Below are 23,558 nucleotides of genomic sequence, written 5' to 3'. Positions count from 1 at the left end.
GAAAACAATAACCATTTTCCTAATCATAAGTAAATTAATGTATACATCAATTATTAAAATTTTAAAACTGTGAGTCTATAATTAATAACCATTAGACTGCTTTGAGCCAATTTTCTTTTTAAACATTAGGTCACAGCCATCTCAAATAATATGGCTGGGCCTCAAGTTTTCTCAGTTTCAAATTAAGGGTATCTAAAATTCCTTTTTTATGAATATTTTTCATTAAAATGAAATATGCAATCAACATGACTTAAATTCTATTCCTTTGAAGGAACAGAACTGCAGTTTCTCTATACATTTTCTAACAAATTACAAAACACAGAAGTTGTTTTCAAAGTAAAATGTGAATCTTCAATTCTTGAGGATGAGAACCTTTAAAACAGTAAAAAGAATGCAAATATGGCTTAGGATTTATGATATTTTGAGTATAATTCATGGTATATTAAAGTATAAAATTTACTTTAAAAAAGCAAAAACAGGAAAAGGGGAACTGTCATCATTTGCTTGTGAGATAATCTAGCTAATTGCTAGACAGCAATACGGCAATACGTATCAACAGCATCAAAAATGTACATATGTTAACCCAGTGACCACACTTCCAGAAATTTATCCAAATGAAGTAATCATAAATTTGGGCACAGAGAGCTTGGTTTATGTGCATAATAAATGTTAACAATCTACATGCCCATCAGTGCAGGATTTGTTAAATAAGCAATAGCAAATTCACATAATGGTATATTTAGTCTACTTTTAAAAATGATGACATTTGGGCAGAAACAATATTTGAAGAGACAATGGTTCTGAATTTCTGGATTAAAAAAAAAAATTATCTCTTCCCATGGGCTAAAAGTAACACATATCAAGCCAACTGAGGAAAAGTAGAACATTATGCAACTTACCTTTAGACACACACAGATTTGTAAATTTATAAATTATACCTGAAAACTAAAGAGGAGATTATGTCTACAGCAGGAAGAAAAATTCATTCTTGACCAAAGCAAAAACGCAAGGATGTTTGATTTACCTACCTATCTAACTGTTGGAAAGAGCAAATACTCAGATCAGCAGTAAACACAGAAGGTTTAAGGTCAACTGGTTACGAGTGAGGAAGGGCAGCTGAAGTCACAAAGTCATAAAAAAGCCTCATGAAGTCAGAAAAAGACCCCCAAAAAAATCACAGTTGGTCCATTAACCTCAAGAGAAAGAATGTTCACAGTGACTGGCACCAACTATATATATATATATATATAGAGAGAGAGAGAGAGAGAGAGAGAGAGAGAGAGAGAGAGAGAGAGAGAGAGGTGATAAGAAAAGCATATAGAAAAAAGGAGAAAAGGGCAAACATCAAGATGGCAGAAGTAGAAGATGAGAAGCAGGAGCAATTAGAAGAGACAAGAGCGCCAGTAGCACACACACTGACAGAAGAAAGGAGGGCCAGTGACACAAACAGCAGATAAGACAGTTCCAAAAGGCTGACAAACCATTTAGATTTCTTATCCTCCAGACCTATCACTAATTTGCTAATGACTCAACACCCAAGGACAACTGCTTAGCATGTAGAAGAAACACAGCAATTTAATCAGAGTGTGGCAGGCAGAATGGCCCCTGTAAAGAGGCCCACATCCTAATCCCTGGATCCTGTGAATATGTTATGTGGCCAAAGGGACTCTGTGAATATTAATTAAAGTTATAGATTTAAAATAGGGAGATTATCCTGGATTATGTGGGTGAGCCCAATCTAATCCCATGAGTCCTAAAAGCAGAGAAATTTCTCTGGCTGGAATAAGGGAGATGCAGTGGAAGAGGAAGTAAGAGAGATCCCCAGGGAAAGGAGGATTCAATGTACCACTGCTGGCTCTGAGATGTAGGGGACACAGTTGAGAACTGGTAAGAAGCCTCTAGAAGTTAAGAATGATTCCCAGCTGACAGTCACCAAGGAAACAAGAACATCAGTATTATAACCACAGGGAATTGGATTCTACCAACAACCTGCATGATCTTGGAAGCAGATTCTTTCCAGAGCTTCCAGATAAGGACCCAGAAAGCTAATACCTTGATGCTGGCCCTGAGAAGCCCAGAGCAAAGAAACCAACCAAGCCAGTTCAGATATCTGACTCATAAAATTGTCAAGTAATCTATTTGTGTTAAGTCACTATGTTTGTGCTTATTCATTACAGTAGCAATAGGAAACTAATAGAAAAATAATAACCATAATCTAGGGTAATCCTATATTGTAAAGCTGGAAGCACACTAGACAATATACATCAGCACAAAGGGTGCTGTGTAGTATACTAAATAAAAAAAGCAAATTGGGATCTATGGAGTAAAAAGATAGTGGCATGTCTACAAGTATAACTCGGCATTCTGCATGGTTCAATACAGGATACAATCCTCCAGTCACTGTATTTTGTATTTTGACTTTGCAAGAAACCATAGAATAGTAAATTTACTTAGTTTACATAAAATATACAGTGTTTGGTAGCTCATTAACAAAATAATAATGTAGCAGGCTAGACACAGTGCTCAGGTCTGTAATCCCAGCACTTTGGCAGGCCAAGGCAGGCGGATCCCTTGAGGTCAGGAGTTTGAGACCAGCCTGGCCAATGTGGCGAAACCCTGTCCTACTAAAACACACACATACACACACACACAAAATTACCAGGCATGGTGGCGCTTGCCTGTAGTCCCAGCTAGTTGGGAGGCTGAGGCAGGAGAATTGCCTGAACCCGGGAGGCAGAGGCTGCAGTAAGTCAAGATCGCCCCATTGCACTCCAGCCTAGGCAACAGAGTAAGACTCTGTCTCAAAAAATAGTAATAGTAATAATAATGTAGCAGTAATCTAGAGCTAGCTATGTATGAAAGTCATGTCCCCTGTTCTCTCATACCATGAGTCTTTTGTAAAAGCTGTCTTAAGCTTTATTCATTCATTTAAAAACTACTTCTAAGTACCTGTTATGAGTCAGATTTTGCTCTAGGCACAGAGGTGAGAGCAGCAAATAATACAGGCAAAAATCTCTGCCTTAACTGAGCTTATCTTCCAGTTTTTGACATGTTTCCCCAATCTCCCACTACCTCCACCCATCCAATAAACTTCTGAACAAGATCTCCTTGGTAGACATTTGCCTGAATCTATCTACTTCCTCTTACTCCTCCAACATGGCCACAGGAGAACTCAGGGGCTAATTTGCTTATCTGTGCTCCTTTAGCACCTACAATAACATCAGGCACATAGAAGTAACTTAACTGATAAATAAACAGCTAATACATTAACAGTATAAGCTTGAGAAATCTACAAGATTCATTTATGTAGAATGTGTGATACCCTAAAAATGCCAAATCACAAGTAGTATTGCACATTAGGTCCATTTTTATTAAACTAAGAATGTACAACAGTATATTAACACAGAGAATAGTTCTCTTCTCAGCGGAATAACTATATAGCTAAAAGATTTTCAGAATATCAAACCATTAATTACTGCTTACACATTAAGATTTACATTTTTTGCCCTGGTGCAGTGGCTCATGCCTTTAATCCCAGCACTTTGGGAGGCTAAGGCGTGCAGATCACCTGAGCCCAGCAGTTTGAGACCAGCCTGGGCAACATACTAAACCCTGTCTCTACAAAAAATACAAAAGTTAGCCAGGTGTGGTGGTATGCGCCTATAGTCCCAGCTACTCCAGAGGCTGAGGCAGGAGGACTGCTTGAGCCTAGGAGGTGGAGGCTGCAGTGAGCCCAGATTGTGCCACTGCACTCCAGCCTGGGTGACAGAGACCCTGTCTAAAAAAAAAAAATTTACATTTTTTAAAGGAAGTGCAAAACTGATATACTCTTTTAATTCTTACTGGTAATTTTAATATGCTGATGATTATAAATATTAAAACAAAACAAAACAAAATGGAACAAATACTAAACATGCCAATCTCAGAACCTTTTTTTCTAGATGGTAAGTGCAAGCATTTTTTTCAGGCACTCTAGCAAATAAGCCAGGTGTCTCTGTCCAAAGTAACTACAGTTCAAAAGTGGAAATGGCCTTGACTCCCCTGCTCCATTCCCTCTGACTAGAACGCTTCTATACAAGAAATATGGGTCAAAATCAATTACAGTCATCTTCAAGAAGTCAGCCAAATTTTTTTACTCTGTCAAATACCACCTTAAATGAATCGGTCATCAGTAAAGGTTCAGAATTATTTTCTTTATATAAATATCATTATTATAACATTATTCCTTATAAAGAATGTAAGGACATGTTTTAATAAATGTGATAATCTTTTAAACTTCTTTGTTTTATTCACATCTCACTAAAACAACTCTTATCAGTAAAGAGGATTAGAAGGTTATTTTAAATAAATGATACCAAAAGTTATCAGGTATTAAAAATTGAGAACGATTGCAACATTAAGCATGACTAAATGCCACACTGTATTTTCACTTACATGTCCACACTAAACAAGTTCCTTGCAGAAACCGCTTGCCGCCAAATGTAACCTTCAATTCCAACACTTAAAGTAACTTGCAGCCCAATAAACCTTTGGCACTTCTGCGCAGTTTTCTCCCTTTAACCTCTTCAATTTCATTAACAGAGGCTTTACCTTGGGTGGTGATTGCTGCTGTTTGTTGGTACTTCCTGAATGCTGCAGTCTGAGAGCCCGGGGGATAAATTCAGGTGCCAGCGGATTCAACACGTATGTCTTCTTTAGCTCTAAAGCCTCTAACTGGGCCTTGATCTGTTCAAAAGTGATTCCATGTAGGCTATTGTTTTCATGACACAGGGCAATAAACCGTTCCCAAAATTTCCTACAGAAAAGATTTACAAGATCAGTTTATAATTCAATGGATGAGATCACAGAAATGAACATAAGTAACTAAAGATATTTCAAATTCCACCCCAACCTCAAATCCTTAAACCCAATAGTCATCTGACTATGACTGAGATAAAATCTTTCTACTAGATCATGACTACAGAAGTTTGATTTTGAAACTATAGTCATACCTTGTATTACAGTACATATAAAATAGGCTCTCCATTAATTTTGGCTCATCAATGCAATATGGTCAGTACTCACCTATCCACACTAATTCAAAATGATGTTTTTTATTACCCACGTAATAAGTTTTCAAAACTGATGGCAACTCATTTCATAAAAAATTTGTACTTCTAGGCATACTTACTACATACATATATATACTATATATACATAAAATTCAATATAATGAATATAAATATAATTCTAATTTATATACATATGTATATACACACATGCATGTGTATGTGTATATATGCACATATATACATACACATATACACACACACACACACACAGATACACACAAGCATGTGTATCTGTGTGTGTGTATATATTTGAATTGTAAGGCCAAAGTAGCCTAGTGTTAGATGACTAAGAAAAGCCAACTCAAGACATAAATTTGAGTCACAAAGTAGATAATCCTCATGAAGATTCTTAAGAAATAACCAGCTACTCCTTATTTTTCTGTTAATTAACAGGTGCTAGTCACGAGCACAACTTATACCATTAACTAAGTTATAAGTGTTGAATGAATTATGAAAAATATAGGAAGTTGGAATGCTAATTTTAAATGTTGATTATTCATTTCTTAATCAAATTAATAAGTACTAAAGGAGAAAAATACATTCAAAACTTGTTGCATTTGTATACCGTTGTTCCTAGGTTTGAAAATTGATTTCTAAATATTAAAATTATTAAATACATATTACAAAAGACAACATATAGCTTTTAAATTTTAAATGACTATTATAAATATGCATACCTATGTTTAATATGAGAGGTTCAAATAATGTTTTATTATGCTATAAAAGATATGTGATATGGTTTCTTCCCAAGTTGGTATCCTTGTGTCCAGGTGGACAGCAGGTAATCAAGATGGCTTCAAGAAGCATAAATGAAAAGGTTTATATTATAAAAGTTAGTATATGAATGGGAATTGAGTTATTAATATATTCATAAAACTTTGCAGAGTTTAATTTCAAACTATGCTTCTCTTACATATGCCTTCTACCCATCTTTCCTAGTTTTTTGAAGATGAGTTTAAGAAATGAATTGAGATATTGGAGATTCAGAAGGTAGAGGGGTGGGAGAGGGGTAAGGAATGAAAAACTATCTATTGGGTACAATGTACACTATTCAGTGAGGGGCATACTAAAAGCCCAGTCTTGATTACTATACAACTTATCCACGTAACCAGAAACCACTTGTACCCATAAAGCTGTTGACAAAAATAAGTTTAATAAGAAAAAATAAAAAATGTTAAATGGAATGAATAAACAAAAAAATAAACAAATGGGTTCAGAAAAAAATTTTAGACCTATATGTAAACAACAGAAAAAGTAAAAATGCTACAAAATATTAAATATATACTTCTGACCATAAGACTAAGGCTAATAAGACAGTCATGCAGTTGCTGGAAATGTGTGTTGCCAAGAAACGCACGCTGAAAAGCTGTCCTTTATTTTTATTTTTAAGAACCCCAATGAAGGAACTGTGCTTTTTTTCTCATCATAACTTGAGAAAATATAAGGAAGGACTATCTTATATAGCACTCAGGATCTAAAAGCCACCTACTTTCCTACCCTTTTAATAAGAATAGCCACAATATTCAACCGTATGAATATTTTTATCAATACAATTCTACTACATACTATATTCAAAAGGTCTTTTTAGTCTAATTGATGAAGTATCAGTTTCATAAAGCGGCATTTCATGTTTGTGTTGGACTTCAATACAAAGCAAAACACCAAGGAAAGAATGGATTGACTTTTACTCTGTCTAGTTGAGTTTTCTGTTTGTTCAGACAGGGTCGTGCTGTTACTCAGACTAAAGGGCAGGAGGGCTGCGGCATGATCACAGCTCACTGTAACCTTGAACTCCTGGGCTCAAGCCTCTTGCCTCAGCCTCCATAGTAGCTGGGACTGAAGGTGTGTGCCACCACACCTGGCTAATTTTTTAAATTTTTTTTGCAGAGATGGGGTCTCGCTATGATGCCAGGGCTGGTTTCAAACTCCTGGCCTCAAGTAATCCTCCCACCTTGACCTCTCAAAGTGCTAGGATTATGGCCATGAGCTACTGTACCCAGCCTCTAGCTCAATTTTTAATATCAATTTCTTATTATGTTTTTCATTTCCAGCTTACACAGCCAAAATGCTAGAACCTGATCTATTTTTAAGCTACCTTTTAAAACTCCATACCCTGTTCCTATATCACCCTCACTGACCTTGACTGCAATGAACAGAATTTGAAGTAACATTGAGTTAAGTCAAACAACCTAATACTTCACAAAAAGCTGGAGCTCGGTGACAGTCTTTGCCTACAAGATTCCAGGGGTTTCAAAGAAATAGCCTTCGAGTTAAAGTATACCAATTTAAAAGTAACATTAAATAATTACTACAAGTTAATCAAGTTAAACTGGCTCTGAAAATGACCTAAAATTTGCATGTTAAATCTGACATTTTTTGGGGGGGCGGGGGCACCGCTGATATAGCAAAATGGTAAAGCATACGGATTCTAGAACTAGCCCAAAATCTTGACTCTATCATTCAGTAGCTGTGTGACTTCATGCAGATTACTTAGCCTCTCTTTATACCTCAGTTTCCTCATGTGTAAAGTGGGGCACCAGCACGACTATTATTATTATTCTTTACTATTGAAATGACATTTGTGTCTTACTTCTAAACTTTCAGGGAAATGCTTCTTTCCTTCAAAAATTCTTAGTTTTAAAGTTTTTCCTTTTTTCTCTTTACACTGGCCCTTGAACTCCCCAATACCTGACCAAAGTACTGTGTATACAATTATGAAGCATTTCTGAATACAGATAATTGAAAGATCATATTACAATGAGGACAAGAATTCACCACTCTGGTTATGTAAAGATTTTATCAATTCTTAGCCCCCTCCCTAAAATGTTAATATAATATTACTTTAACCATTTTTTTTAGTACTATTGGTTTAAAAACCCAAGTGTGTATTACACTGTAATATAATTTTAGGCATTTCAAAGGATGTAACCTTATTTTTAATCACTGCCTGAAAACAAAGTTTGATTTTCTTTCTGTGTTAACCTTACTTCTAAGATGACTGATAAAACACTAAAACATCACTTGGTGTACCTAGGTCACTGTGTGTGTGTGTGTGTGTGTGTGTGTGTGTGTGTGTACACATATACATACATCTCTACACATACATGAAATATGTTTATATTTCACAGAGTAAATAAAATGTGCTAAATGAAGAAATTCAGTTCAAGGGAAGACCTTCTCCAAATGCCTTGGTTTGAAGAAAGGTTATCACTCTCCTCTTAGCCTCCTGCCATTCCGTGCAGATTTCTCTGAGCATATCCATCAGTTCTGGGAAAGGCAGCATAACCAGACAGAAGAATGTGGGTTTTGAAGTCAATCTGACATCTGTTTGAGTGGACCACATAATAGCTATGTGACCCTGGGCAATTTAATCTCTCTGAATCAGGCTGCCCATTTGAAATGCAAATAAAATACCCACATTATAGGGTTGTTAAGAGGACCGAATGAGGCAATATGTGCAAAGCACATAAACCAGCACCTGGCTCAAAGAAAGCTGTCAATAAACAGCAGCCACTATTAATACTTGTTAGCTTGGCGAGAGAGTGGGAGGATCTTCACTATATCCATTTTGGATTAACAGAAAAAAAATCTGTTTAAAAATAAAACAAAAAAGAATATATAACTGATTTACTTCTGAACTGATACAATATACACAGGAAGTATTCCTTAAAAACCTGATTGATATTTGGGAATATATTAGTTTTTTGAAAATATTAAATGAAAAAAGTGGGAAAACAGTCCTAATGAACTCAAACTACAAAGAACTCACTCTTCCATTTTTACAGGACCCAAGAATCATATTATATTCTCTGAGTTTACTTGTATTGTGAGGGTAAATTAATATCTAATTAAATTAGTGAGATTAAAGCTTAAATATCCATATGCCCCAACTATTAATTCTTGGGCTACAGCCATGATTAAACTGTATAAATAAAGCAGATAATCAACACTGCCATGTAACTATGAAATGTATGGGTTTTTCCCACTCAACACGGTATATTTACTTCCCTGAAAATATTCTGCTTAGCTTATCAATTAAGGTGTATACCTTGACACTTCCCGGTTGAGTAGTAAGAAACAGGCAACAGTAGACTCAGCTTTGAAGTTAAAAATTAGCCTTGGATAATTCTGAGAGCATGGCCTCAGGAAGAATTATTCACCCATTTGCTCTAAGAAAGTAATGATTTCTGTCAGAGAATGGATGAAAAATGCTGATCTCATGCAATTCACAGTATAATATGACTCTATTAAGAAAGGGGTAATGGTTTCTTTAAAAATATTCAGGTTGGTAAATGTATTTGGAGCTATTTGTAAGGAGAACCCAAACCTAATGTGGCTTAACACTATTCATTTTTTAATTTTCTTTGAGACAGGGTCTTGCTCTGTCACCCAGGCTGGAGTGTAGTGGCATGATCACTAGAGCCTTGACCTCCTGGGCTCAAACGATCCTCCCACCTCAGCCTCCTAAGTAGCTGGGACCACAGGCACATGCCACCACACCCAGCTAAACTTTGTATTTTTTGTAGGTACAAGGTTTTGCCATGTTGCCCAGGCTGGTCTCAAACTCCTGAGCACAAGCAATCCACCCACCAGGGCCTCTCAGAGTGCTGGGATTACAGGTGTGAGCCACTGCACCTGACCGCAACACTATTCTCATATCCGTTTACTCCCCTCATAGTTTCTAGTTGTTTTCAACACATTCCAATCTATATATGTGATTTAATATATTACATTCTAATCATAGTATGTGCTGTTTCACTTATCAAATAATAACTATAAGCAAAAATGGTAAAATACCACAAGCAACATTCTAACCAAATATACTTACAATGACTAGTAAAGTAATATAAAGTAAAATTCCTAGGATGAAAGCCAAAATAGCAGACTCCTTGATATACTTGGTTTCTTCTATTCATTTGTAACTTAGAATTAAGATATTCTTGGCTGGGAACAGTGGCTCAAGCCTGTAATCCCAGCACTTTGGGAGGCCAAGACGGGCGGATCACGAGGTCAGGAGATCGAGACTATCCTGGCTAATACTGTGCCCTTGTCTCTACTAAAAAATACAAAAAAACTAGCGGGGAAGGGGTGGGGCCCTTGTAGTCCCAGCTACTTTGGGAGGCTGAGGCAGGAGAATGGCGTAAACCCGGCAGGCAGAGGCGATTTCAGTGACTGAGATCCGGCCATTCTGCACTCCAAGCCTTCCTGGCGAGACACAGCGAGACTCCGTAACTCAAAAAGAAAAAAAATAAAAAAAAAAAATAAGATATTCTCAGCTAGGCGTGGTGGCTCATGCCTGTAATCCTAGCACTTTGGGAGGCCAAGGCGGGAAGACTACCTGGGGTCGGGAGTTCAAGACCAGCCTGACCAACATGGAGAAACCCCGTCTCTACCAAAAATACAAAAAATTAGCTGGGTGTGGTGGCCTGTAATCCCAGCTACTTGGGAGGCTGAGGTAGGAGAACTGCTTGAACCCAGGAGGTGGAGGTTGCAGTGAGCCGGTATTGTGCCAGTGTACTCCAGCCTGGGCAACAAGAGTGAAACTCAGTCTCAAAAAAAAAAAAAATTCTCCTCCCTCCAATTTTTTGTCATTGGTGACTACAAATGCATGGCAATATATTTTTAAGGTATGAAATTAAAGATGTTACAACAGAATTGTTCATAGACAAAGTCACAGACCCTCCAGGCTTTGATTTTTAAAGAAGAAACATTTTTTTCATCAATTAAAACTCTACTTGATTCTTCTGACGACAGCTTTCCCCTAGAAAGGCCATGAACTTTTTGAGGGTCTGAAATTCTGATACATCAAACTGATTCTTAAAGGTGTCAAATAGTCTCCCTTCCCATAGGATTTTCTGCCTGCTAGAACACAAAACAGATAATAAAGTGCTGTCATCATCTATATTGTAAGAAAAAAAACCTGATTTAAAGAGTGCCATGTCCTAATAGTTTTGTCTATTTTAATTCTAACAGATCAAAAAGAAATAATTACCCAAGGCAGATTCAGGACTATCTACATCTCTTTTTACTATTCTAAACTTCCTATGACAGGAACTAGCATACTTATAAAATTTTAAGTAATCCCTAGTGTATTTCTTTCTTTTCACAAAAGAATATTATAAATATCTGTTCAACTGCTTTTTTTTTTTTTTAATGCTAACACAGTTCTTCAATACTCAAAAGGCCAAATCTTCTATTACTGGCTTCGTACAGTTAAAATTCCAATTCACTGGTATAAGTCACGAGTGTATAAAGAAAGATTTTGGTGTGTAGGTTGGTATTTTAACCATATTTAGTAGAAATTGTTCCTTAAAACTAAAGTCTAATGAATACTAATAATGCTATCAAAAGACAAGTAATGACCACGTCTAAACCCCAAATGTTAAGATCTTCTGGATTAACCAGATACAAAGAATTATCTACATTGAGAAGCCTTGAGAGAGCAAGACTACAGAAGGAAATTCATCAAAAATTAGAACAATGAAGGGGAAAAGTGAGGCACCAAGGGATACAAAAGTTAATATCCATCAATTACAGACACATACATGAAACCAGCTCAGGACCCTTGCCCTAGTTGTTGCTTCTTCCTGGAGCACTTTTAACCCAAATAGCTTCTCCCTCACTTCCAAAGTCAGCTTCTCAGTGAGGTCTGCTCTCACCATGCTATTTATAATCACAAGCTAGTCTGCCCTGTCCCCATCACTCCTAATTCCTCTTAATATTTTCCTTTCCATTCAACTTACCATGTAAAATACTATATATTATTCCTATTTAGTGTATAGTAATCTTCCTCTCCTTAATAGTAAAAAGTAAGCCCCACAAATAAAATGTAAGCCCACAAGGGCAGAGATCTTTTGTGTATTTTGTTCACTGATGTATCTTTAGGAGCTGGAAGAGTGCTTAGAACCTAGAAGTCACTCAGGAAATATCTCTTGAATAATGGCTCAATGAATATACAATTATGCATACAATAGATTCAAAGTAATATGCTTTTGTGTTCCCATTGGATATCAGGCTATAATAAACCTGATTTTAATTAGCCAGAAGGTCATATGAATAAATGTACACATAGGGATACAAATCATGTCACATTTCCCCTTTAATGTCTCAACAGTAACACATATTTACCTGCATCTTCCAATAGAGCACAGAGCAATGGGATCACCCACCACAGCAACCAGGGATTGTGCTCTTGTGATGGCAGTATTGAGAAGCTTGTAGTTAGATAAAAAACCATAATCTAAGTCCTCTGTGGAATCTTCCAGAAGTTGCTCTTTCTTTTTAATTGGTGTCTGTTTATGTTTACAAGTATGTCTTGTACGTACTGTGCTAAGAAACAAAACTCTGAATTGCTTTCCTACAAAGAAAATTTTTAAGAAAAGACTTAAGATTGTCATTCTGAACCACGGATAAAATAAAAGCATTGCATTTTTAAAAATGTAATTGCTAAATAACAAACATTGGCAAAGATGTGGAGAAACTGAAACCCTTATGCACTGCTGGTGAGAATGTCCAATGGTACAGCTGCTGTGGAAAACAGTGTGGCAGTTCTTCAAGAAATTAAGCAGAGAACTACCATATGATCCAGCAATTCCATGCTTACATACATACTCAAAAGAACTGAAAGGAGCAACTCAAACAGATATTTGTATATCCACATTCATAGCAGCATTATTCACAATAGCCAAAAGGTGGAAGCAACACAAGTAAGTATCCCTGGACAGAGGAATGGATCAACAGAATGTGGCACATACATACAATAGATTATTCAGCCTCATAAAGGCATGAAATTCTGACACATCTTACAACATGGATGAACCTTGAAGGCATTATGCTAAGTGAAATAAACCAGTCACAAAAGGACAAATACTACACAATTCCATTTATATGAGGTAGCTAGAATAGTCAAATTCACAGAGAAAGAATGTAGAAGGGTGACTGCCAGGAGGTAAGGAGGAATGGGGGGGCATTTAATGCATACAGAATTTCAGTTTGGAAAGCTCAAAAAAGTTCTAGAGATGAATGGTGACGACTGTTACACAATAACGTAAATGAACTTAATGCCACAGAACTTATGTGCATAAAAATGGTTAAAATGGTCAACTTTACACCATACATATTTTACCACCATAAAAAAAATTTTTTTAATGATACTGTTGGAACCAACCTTAAAAACTATCTAGTCCCAGGTTCCACCCAATACAAGGACCCTTTGTTGAAAGAGTCATCTAGTCTCTGGCCAACGGGGGCAGGCACAGTTGATTTCATAAAGAAGTCTACAGAAAGTCTAGGTGTATATCATTTTTTATGTGCTTCATATAGTAGCATATCTATTCCCTCACCCTATGACAAGTCTCAATACAATGTTGATGTCAATCCTTAGTCTTCTCCTCTCCAGGCCAAACAATCCTAGTTTTCTCATGGCAGTTTCTTGACCATTCACTACCTTAAGTCTTCTCTGGGTGCTTTCTAATTTACTCCTAATGTTCTTTCTAAAATGCTCACCTAAATTCTGTATAATCTGGACAACACATCGTACAGTAGAACTATGTTTTTCCCATGCTCTTACTCTTACTGCTGGATATTACCATAACACCTAACATTGTATTAGGCTTCACTTAGAGTTCACATCATAATGTTGCTTCATATATTTAAAAGCACAAACTTTATAGCAATTAATTAAATGAAGATAATTTAAAGGAGTTGCTGTTAACTATAAATTTAGAAAAGTCTATACATAAAAATCTTTATGAAGAAATTCATACTCAGATACAGTATAACCGCAAAATGTGTTATATACTATTGTGATTGTAATTCACAGCATACACATACTATGTGGCACTGACACAATTTATGGTCATAGAAAAGGTATATTTGTTAATACTTATTTTATTTGGATATAAAAATTTAATAAACATGTAAATGAGTGCAACCTTTAATTGCCAAACCTGGCATTAAAGAACTTGATATGAAAAGAACACAAGTTCAGAAAAGAGATCTTAAGCATTAAAAATCCAGTGTGAACACACTTTAGATTTAAGCATTTGAATGACTTAATTCATTGCAATTGATACTTACCTTGAACGTTTAGCACCCTTTCTACATTAACATCAGATAATCTCTTTTTTCGAAGTTCAGCACGTATTCTAAACACTTGATCAGCATATGGAGTCACCACACCAATACTGCCATCATCTAACTTCCCCCACGCTACTGGCCACTTCCTTCTTAACTCTTCTACACGTTCCACCACTTCAAACACCTTTAAACAAACATACACATACATATTAAAGTCATCACCAATGTTTGGAGAAAATATCGTAACTGAAACACATTTATAAAGGATCCCATTTTAGCAGACGTCATTTAAAAAAAAAAAAAAAAAAAACTACCTCTAAATGAGAGTAATGCTTTGCTGATGTGAACAGAATGAGAATATAAATTTTCCATTTACATTTTAAACAGTAAAATTCTCCAATAATACAACCAGTGAAAACATGAAAATCAGGGGCAATGCTACTGGCCCCCAAGTTCCTGTGTAGGGAGGAACAAGATCAAGTTCCTGCATGGGGAAAAAGACAGGCCATGATTCTAGGGGAGGTAAGTTCTCACAGTCCCAGAAATTCTCAGTCCACTCTCTCCAGATCAGGCCAATGAAACTAACCAACTAGAAGCTTCCTGTCATCAAGGACACCACTAATTCCCAGCAGTACAAGGCCTAACATTGTCCCCTTCCTCACTGATATAATTAAGCTGACCAGCCAACAGCCACCAACTGACAACAAACCACAGTTGGGACTAGGCCACATGTGGATCACAGAGACAGACTTTCAGAATTCACTACCTGCTAGTGGTACAAGTCCAGCCAAGCCATGTCATTAACCTTGCAATAAAGCAACACCACAGTTTATGCAACTAAATTTTTCAGACCCCAATTGTTGGATTATGATAAGGTTTTTAGGATAGTTTGTTCTATTTTAATTCAATGAATTGATCAAACAGTTTCAATGTCTGGCACAGCGGAGAAGGTACAAAAACTAATAAAACATGTTCCTTGCCTGCTACTTACTGAGAAGAGCTTATAGTTTATTTAGAAAAGAGAGTTATAATAAAAAAATACATATAAGGCAAGCACAAGAGAGGGTCAGTCAAGAGTCTAGGGGCATGCAGAGGAAGGAGATATGCTTTTAAATGTCTTTAAGTACATCGTTTCTTTATTATTTACTAACAGTATCTATTTGAATTTATAATATTAAATATATTTAATAAAAACTGACCATTTTCATCTTTTGAAAAACGTGAGGTTATTGACTGTGAAGCAGTTCCCATGTCCAGATACAAATTCAATGAACTACAGAGGTAAGGACTACAGTCATCCTACTGTTGTTATGATACAGCAGCACATGCATCAAATACACAGACCACCCAGGGAATGTGAAGAGCAAACTAAAGACATGGCGTTCTCACTATCAGGAAACAGAGTAGACATACTGAGTCTACTGAAATAAGGAATAGGAAAAAATTATCTTTACCCATGTGGTTAGATGTGGGGATAGACATCTAACACCTCTGCTGCACCCTCCCACCCCATAAACAGAGTTCCCACCACTAAGCAATACACAACCATTTCTGCACTTTATCCTACTGTCGTGTAGTCAAAAAACAGACTTAGAATGATGGTATGAGTCATTGTGGGAAACCTCTTCCCCAGACAGACATCTTTTAAGTTGGTCAAAATTAGCAAAGACAATCAAAGTCTCTAAAGACAGAGGAAAGAGGTTACAAGAAAATTGAGAAGCATCTGCCTATTCAACAAAACCTACAAAACTCACTGAGAACAGTGGAAGGTTGAGGCCTACAAGCTACGGACTGCCTCTATTCCCCCACAGCTCTGTCTTACAGAACTGTTTCAACAGCCAAGGGCCAATTTCCATCTTCCTAGCTCCCTCCTATTGCAGGTGCTTTTGGCACCTGGTAAACATTGGCAGATTTCGTTTTTCACAGCTTTGTGCTGCAGAAGGCCTATGATAAGCAGTTGGCAGTAGTCAGGTGGTACCTGTTCCCCAACCACCATCTCCTGCTACATAGGGAGTGAGACAGTGGGTAGCAGTGCAGTCCCTCTTTCCGACATAGCTCTGTATTGCAGGAGAGCTGTTCCAAAGGCCTTGGCAGTCCACTGACAGTCTCCATTTTCTCTAGCTTCCTAGGACAGAAGACCTACGCTTCGTAGACTCAGCAGCCATTGAACATCAGCAGATCCCAACCTCCCCTGGTCTGCACTACAGAAGACCCACATTGGGTAGTGGCACCAGCTGGATGGAAGCACCTGGATGGCAGCATGGATTACACACAAACACACAGCATACACAGAGCTCCTGCTCCATAGGATGGATGCAGGTTGGGAAAAGCAGTGAGGAGCAAGTTCCATGTATTCCCCCAACAACTGCTCCCTAAGTTCTACCCAGGAGACAGTGAGAGGAAGGCTTACAAACTGGCAACATTCTGCCTCTGCCAAGAGACCCATGGCAGCTGGATTACACCGTGGAGCAATTTATGCCCTAGGAAGTAGAAAAGTAAAAACACTGAAATGAAAAATTTATTGCCAGGAGTCAATTGTAGATCTGAAATAACAGAAGCATGAATCAGCAAACATGAAGACACATAGTGGTTACGCAATCTGAAGAACAGAGAGAAAAAGTAATGCAGAAAAAAGAACACAGCCTCAAAGAAGTGTGGAACACCAATTAAGCTCACCAACATGCATCTGATGGGAGAACAGAAGGAGAGCAAAGATGGAAAGGAGCAGAAAAAAGGTTCAAAGAAATAATGGCTAAAAATTTTCCATATTTGATGGAAAACACTGAGCTATACATCCAAGCTCAAATGAACTTTGAGTAAGATAAATGCAAGGAGACCCACACAACAGACAACCATATTAAAAACTAAAGTCAAAGACAAAAATAAAACCTTGAAAACATCAAGAGAAAAACAACTCATCACTTACAAAGAAATTCCAGTAAGACTAACAGATTTCTCACCAGAAACAATAGAGGCCAGAAAGCAGTGAGAAAACATATTTCAATGTGCTAAAAGAAAAAATTCAACCAATTCGACTAATAACCTTATATTCTACTTTTCAAAAATGAGGGCAAAATAGAGACATGCCCAGATGAAACATAACCTAAGAGAATTCCTTACTTGCAGACTCCCCTTACAAGAAACACTGAAGGAAGTTCTTCAGGCTGAAAGCAAGTGATACCAGACAATAATTCAAATCCACACAAACAAAGGATCTTAGTTAAGGTGATTATGTGGGTAATGATAGAAGACAGTATAATAACATATTTCTTCTCCTTTCTCCTCTTAACTCATTTAAAAAGCAATTGCATAAGCCCATATGTACATAATTGTATTGTTAGGCTATAACATATAACAATGTAATATGTTTGACAATAACAGCACAAAGGAGGTAGGTAAAAAATGATACCAGATGGTAACTCAAATCCACAAAGAGAAGTGAAGGTTAATATAGTAAACTCCATAAACATGTACTGACTTGTCACCCTTCTCTCAGAATTTTTTAAAAACATAAAATTATATAAATTAATAATTATAAAAATATAGTTTGTTATATATAGGTATATTATATATACTGTAATAGCACAGAAAGGAAGGAGGAATAGAGCTATGTAGGAGTAATTTCTATAGCTCTTTGGAAACAAGTTAGTGAAAATTTGAAGTAGATTCTGATAAAGTAAGATGTATATTTTAAGCCCTAAAGAAACCACTAAGAAAATAACTCAAAAAATATAATTAAAAAATAATTAAAAGAAATGGCCGGGCATGGTGGCTCATGCCTATAACCCCAGCACCTTGGGAGGTCGAGGTGGGTGGGTCACTTGAAGTAGGAATTTGAGACCAGCCTGGCCAACATGGTAAAACCCTGCCTCTATGAAAAATACAAAAATTAGCCAGGCATGGTGGCAGGCACTTGCAATTCCAGCTACTCGGGAGGCTGAGGCACAATAATCACTTGAACCTGGGAGGCGAAGGTTGCAGTGAGCCAAGAACATACCATTGCACTCCAGCCTGAGCAACAGAGTGAGACTTTATCTCACAAAAAAAAAAAAGAAAAATAATAATTAAAGGAATTAAAATGTGACACTAGAAAATATGCATTTAATACAAAAGAAGGCAATAAAGGAGACACAGGAGATCAAAAACTACATGAGACATAGAGGAAAAAAGGGCTGAGGTAAATCCAACCATATCAATAACATTAAATGTGAATGTATTAAAAATCCCCATCAAAATGCAAAGATGGCTGCAATTCCAGAACTTTGGGAGGGTGAGGGAGGTGGATAGCTTAAGCCCAGGAGTTCAAGACCAGCCAGGGCGACACAGCAAATCTCATCTCTACAAAAAATACAAAAATTAGCTGGGCATAGTGACATGCATCTGTAGTCCCAGCTACTTAGGAGGCTGAGGTGGGAAGATTACCTGAGCCCAGGGAGGTCAAGGCTGCAGTGAGCCATAATCGTGTCACTCACTGCATTCCAGCCTAGGTGACAGAGCAAGACCCTGTCTCAAAAACAAAAGAAAACAAAACAAAACAAACGAACAAAAAGGCAGAGATTTTCAGACTTTTTTAAAAAAATCAAGATCTAACAATATGCTGTCTATAGAACATGCACTTCAGATTCAAACATGTAAATAAGATGAAAGTAAAATAAAAAAAGATATACTGTGCAAACAGCAACTATAAACAAGCTGAAATTGTTATACTAATGTCAGACAAATCAACTTTAAAACAAAAAACTGTACTAAGATAAAGAGGGATTATTTACTTATTTTATTTTATTTTTTTGAGACAGGGTCTAGCTCTGTTACCCAGGCGGCAACGCGGTGGTGCAATCACAGCTCACTGCAACCTCCACCTCCCAAGCTCAAGCCATCCTCCCACCTCAGACTCCTGAGTAGCTGGTACTACAGGCACCTGCCACCATGCCCACCTAATTTTTTCATAGAGACAGGGTTTCACCATGTTGCCTGATCTTGAACTCCTGGGCTCAAGCAATATATCCACCTCGGTCTCCTAATATGCTGGGATTACAGGTATGAGTCACACCAAGGAGGAACACTTAAAAATGATAAAAAGGTCAACCTATTAGGGAGATGTAACAATTATAAATATAGATAATTAACTGCAGATTCTCAAGACATATGAGGCAAAAACCATGTTCTCCTCTATGCCTCAGGTGCCACCAAGCCCAATGGATTCATTTTGTATATCTGCACAACTCTGTCTACCTCTCAGACCACACCATCTTATGGTTATTATCCATAGCTCCTCCCTTCCAACTGAATTTTTCAAGGTAAAGAACTAAACCTTGGCCCAGTATGGTTGCTCACACCTCTTTCCCAGCATTTTAGGAAGCTGAGGTGAGAGGATCGCTTGATCCCAGGAGTTCAAGACTAGCTTGGGCAACATAGTAAGTAAGACCTCATCTTTACAAAATATATATATTTTAAAAAATTAACTAGGCGTGGTGGTGCGTACCCATAGTCCCAGCTATTTGGGAGGCTGAAGCTAATGAAGCTAAAGGATCACCTGAGCCCAGGAGATCAAGGCTGCAGTGATCACACTACTGCACTCTGGCCTGGGTGACAAAGAGAGACTCTGAGTCAACAAAAAAAAAAGAAAGAAAGAAAAAACATATCTTTGGTGCTTAGTATTTAAATTGTACTTTTTTCTCACCTTGGCATTAAATTGAAACCATTTCATTACTGTGGGATATAAGTTCAGAATCAAGAAAAAAAAGAATGATCTTTCTCAGTCTCCTTCTACAATTTTAAGCACGTGAAGGAAGACACAATTTCAAATGATGTACAAAGCACGAGATATGTAAAATAAAAAGCATGTTGCCTAAACAAAGGAGAACTATGCACAGCACAAATGCTATGAGTATTCCTTCAACTTGAGGTTCTTGAACTTTACTTTTAATTCCAACCTTTTTTTTTCAGTTCATTTTTATTTTAACTCTATGTAAGACTATCTTATTTTCCTAATAGTGGAATGTAAACTATTTTCAAATGCTCTCCTAAGTATTATACTCTTTATAAAAGATATCATTTTTCCCCTATGATGTAACTGATGCCACTTCCTCTGCTTGTTCTATAACACAAAATAGATTTGAGTTTCACTTTTAAATTACATACCATCAAGAAAAGACCAGAGCTTCTAAAATCATCTTACTGTCCAAATAAACCTATATTAGTATCCAAATATGCCTATACTGGTATTTGAAAATTCAAAACACCTACACTGGTATTCAGCTGAGGTGAACAGGGTCAGTTTTTGCCCCTTGCAGAAAGAGTCCTGGAGCAATATGTCTCAAAATTTTTGACTATAGTAACTCATGGGGCTGAAGCCACTCTCTGAACAAACTATGCTCTGGTGAAAGTCAAGGTGGTTTGAAATGTCTCTAAAGTTACATGCTTAATATTTAAAGGTCACATGACCTTTAAAGTGAGCTGTCTTTGTGACCTTTTAGTATGAACAAATATTTTCAAAAAAAAAAAAAAAAAAAAAAACCTTTGAGTAAAACTGACAGTCCATGGAACAGCACCTTATTTATCCTATAGCTTACGGGTTTCCTGGGAAACACACCAGGTCACTGTGAATGAACAAGTAACCCAGGCTGAGAAACCGAGCCTCTCAGTTGTAGTAGGCAAACATCAATCCTGCCTCAGGATCAAGGATCAAGGCTCAGCTCTGATGCCTGATGTCACCGCAGGGCCACCAAGGCTTCTGGATTTCAGGCCCTGCTTGCCGCTTCCTGTCATCCCTCCCACCCATAATCACGGCTAATTTCTAGGTCAGTGGTTTCCAACTTGAGTGCAAAAACAATAAAGGAGACCCCTAAAGTTATTTTCAATATTTCAAATATTTAAAGAAAAGTTTACCTTTTCCTAAAATTAAACGGCACAGACTAACCAAAATGTCAAGTTTCTTTGTTTTTGGCTAGGATTTTATCAAGTGAGTACTGATGATTTTTTTGTACTGACTTCTAACTACAGGCCCGTGAACAATGTCTTAACGGAAAAATGAATTCCTACTACATAATAAAAGCCATTTCTTTGTAAATAATATGGGTAAAGCATGGAATTCAAGGGCAGTGGAGACTGGAGATCAAGAGCCATGCTCCCAACGATCTGCCATCCTTCGGGTTTCCTGAAGTCCAGAACCCCACTCCCTCCTGACGGACAGAACCTTAACTCCAGGGTTTCTGGTTTGTTAGCCCCTGAAGACGTTGCCATTTTTTTGGTCTGCTGCCTGATCTGACCCTTCAAATACTCACACTCTCTCTGAACCTAAAAAGTCAGAAATTATAAGAGAATTATGTAAGTTGGAGCACATCATGGAATTGCAACATTGCTGTCTGGGTCCATGTGATCTCTTTGAAGCACAGGATTCTGCAATTCAAGTTTTATTCATTTAAAATGATACCTCATTTGCACATGCACTATAAAACTTACTCAGAGTCTATTTTAGATACCTAACAATAATGATCTAATTGAGAACAATGTTGGTTTTTCTTTTGAATGGAATTATGTATTTTGTGTCTTACCATAAGACAAAATGTAAATCAAAGTTTTTGTTTCCCACAGGAGATTCATCTGAACAAATCAATGTTATACAAGAAAGAATAAACTTTACATACTATTAACATGTAAATGAAATCAATATGCAATACAATGTCAACCCAAAACTTTAAATAAATGCTTAACAAAACCAGACGATGTGACTGAGAAAATGTTAACAATTTGCAAAAAAGAATTAAGGTACCTCTGCATTATTATAAAAAGCTGTGCTATTTTTTTCTTGTACATCTTCTCCTCGTGCTGTAAAGAAAGTTAGTGGATAGAAATCTTTGTGTGCTGGCTGCTTCCCACTGGCCATCAGTTTGCCCTCATAGAAAAGCTCAGAGGTGTAACTGCAGTAAAAGACAAAAAGAAAAAAGGGGGAAAATCTACATCAAAACTAATTTCACCCATAAGAAAAAAAAAAGTCAATTCTAATAATATTGCCTTATGTCCACGATTAATTTTACTCCAATCATCTAATACTTATGATGCCAAAATTTTCTCCAAAAATAACAAGAGTAGGGTCCTGGCGTAACATTGTTAAATGGAATGATTTTGGTAAGCTACGAAGCCAAAACAGGAAGAAATGATGACAGTTCAACACAAGATGAGACTTTATGAAGAAATTTGCTAGCCAGTATATTTCCTTGGTTACTATATATTTTTATTTAAATGAGTCACATACAATCATGTACCACACAATGACGATTTAGTCAACAACAGACAGTATATATGATGATGGTCCCATAAGATTATAATACTGTATTTTTACCATACTTTTTCCATGTTTAGATATACAAATACCATTGTTTTATAATTACCTACAGTATTCAGTACAGTAGCATGCTTTGTACAGGTTTGTAACCTAGGAGCCAACAGGCTATATACACCATATAACCTGTATGTGTAGTAGGCTATGCCATTTAGGTTAGCGTAAGTTCACTCTGTGACATTCACACAACAACAAAATCGCCTAATGACACATTTCTCAGAATGTGACCCATGATTGTACTAATACATGCGAACACACAGATATACAGATGCTGAAACAATGTACACAATTGAAAGACGATCAAGCTGTAAAATGAATCCACTTTACTGATGAAGACACCATCTAGTACTTGACTCATCAGTGACTGCAGCAAATGACTGAAGACAATAAAAGAATCACATTTTGAGAGATACAATTATATCTATCCAATTGCATTCAGGGAAACCTAAAAACGGTTTTCACATGGTTGACATAATCAATATTATTAAATTATACTACATTTTTTTACAGTGTTAAGTTTCTGGTCAGGGTAATGACTGGAAAGGAGCACAAAGGGGCGTTCGGAGCGCTGGTCATGTTCTGCTTCCTGATCTGGATGAGGGTTACATGCTGCATGCAGGTGGTGACAACCCACTGAGTTGTTGAGATATATACCTTTGTATCTCTTTATATTTATGCACACTATAGCTAACAGAAATATTTTAAAACTTACTAAGTTTCATGGTTTTTCTCCCTCCCTTTCTTTCCTTTCTTCCTTTCTTTTAAAGCAGATTCCTTGTACAACATAGCCAAAGACATAAGCAAACCATCATGCTATTTGTCAATGTATTTATTATAGCATGTAACTTTTCATACAGATTATATATTTAGTCACAGAAAAACATATGTATAGCTAACATAATCTAAAGTTTTGGTTTCCAGAATTACCCTTGTGGTGTTATTTTATTTATATGTGTGTGTGTTGTGTGTGTGTGTGTGTGTGTGTGTGTATATATATATATATATATTTTTTTTTTTTTTTTTTTTTT

At 36.8% G+C, this 23,558-nt stretch overlaps 1 protein-coding gene across 3 annotated transcripts in view; it reads right to left on the bottom strand.

The window, feature by feature from the left end:
• HELZ (helicase with zinc finger) overlaps positions 1–23,558 on the bottom strand; it is a 173,917-nt gene that overhangs the window by 45,862 nt on the left and 104,497 nt on the right. For all 3 annotated transcript variants that reach the window (XM_017855843.1, XM_017855841.1, XM_017855842.1), the window contains 4 exons: positions 21,961–22,108; positions 14,190–14,373; positions 12,240–12,468; positions 4,591–4,795 (listed from right to left, as the gene is read on the bottom strand). In XM_017855843.1, coding sequence (XP_017711332.1) covers positions 4,591–4,795; positions 12,240–12,468; positions 14,190–14,373; positions 21,961–22,108 — 766 coding nt within the window. The remainder of the gene's footprint in view (positions 1–4,590; positions 4,796–12,239; positions 12,469–14,189; positions 14,374–21,960; positions 22,109–23,558) is intronic.

The sequence above is a fragment of the Rhinopithecus bieti genome, unplaced genomic scaffold (genome assembly GCF_001698545.2).
Source record: "Rhinopithecus bieti isolate Rb0 unplaced genomic scaffold, ASM169854v2 scaffold_39870, whole genome shotgun sequence".
NCBI lineage: Eukaryota > Metazoa > Chordata > Mammalia > Primates > Cercopithecidae > Rhinopithecus > Rhinopithecus bieti.
Note: the sequence above shows the minus strand (reverse complement) of the source record. Positions and strands in the feature narration are given on the sequence as shown.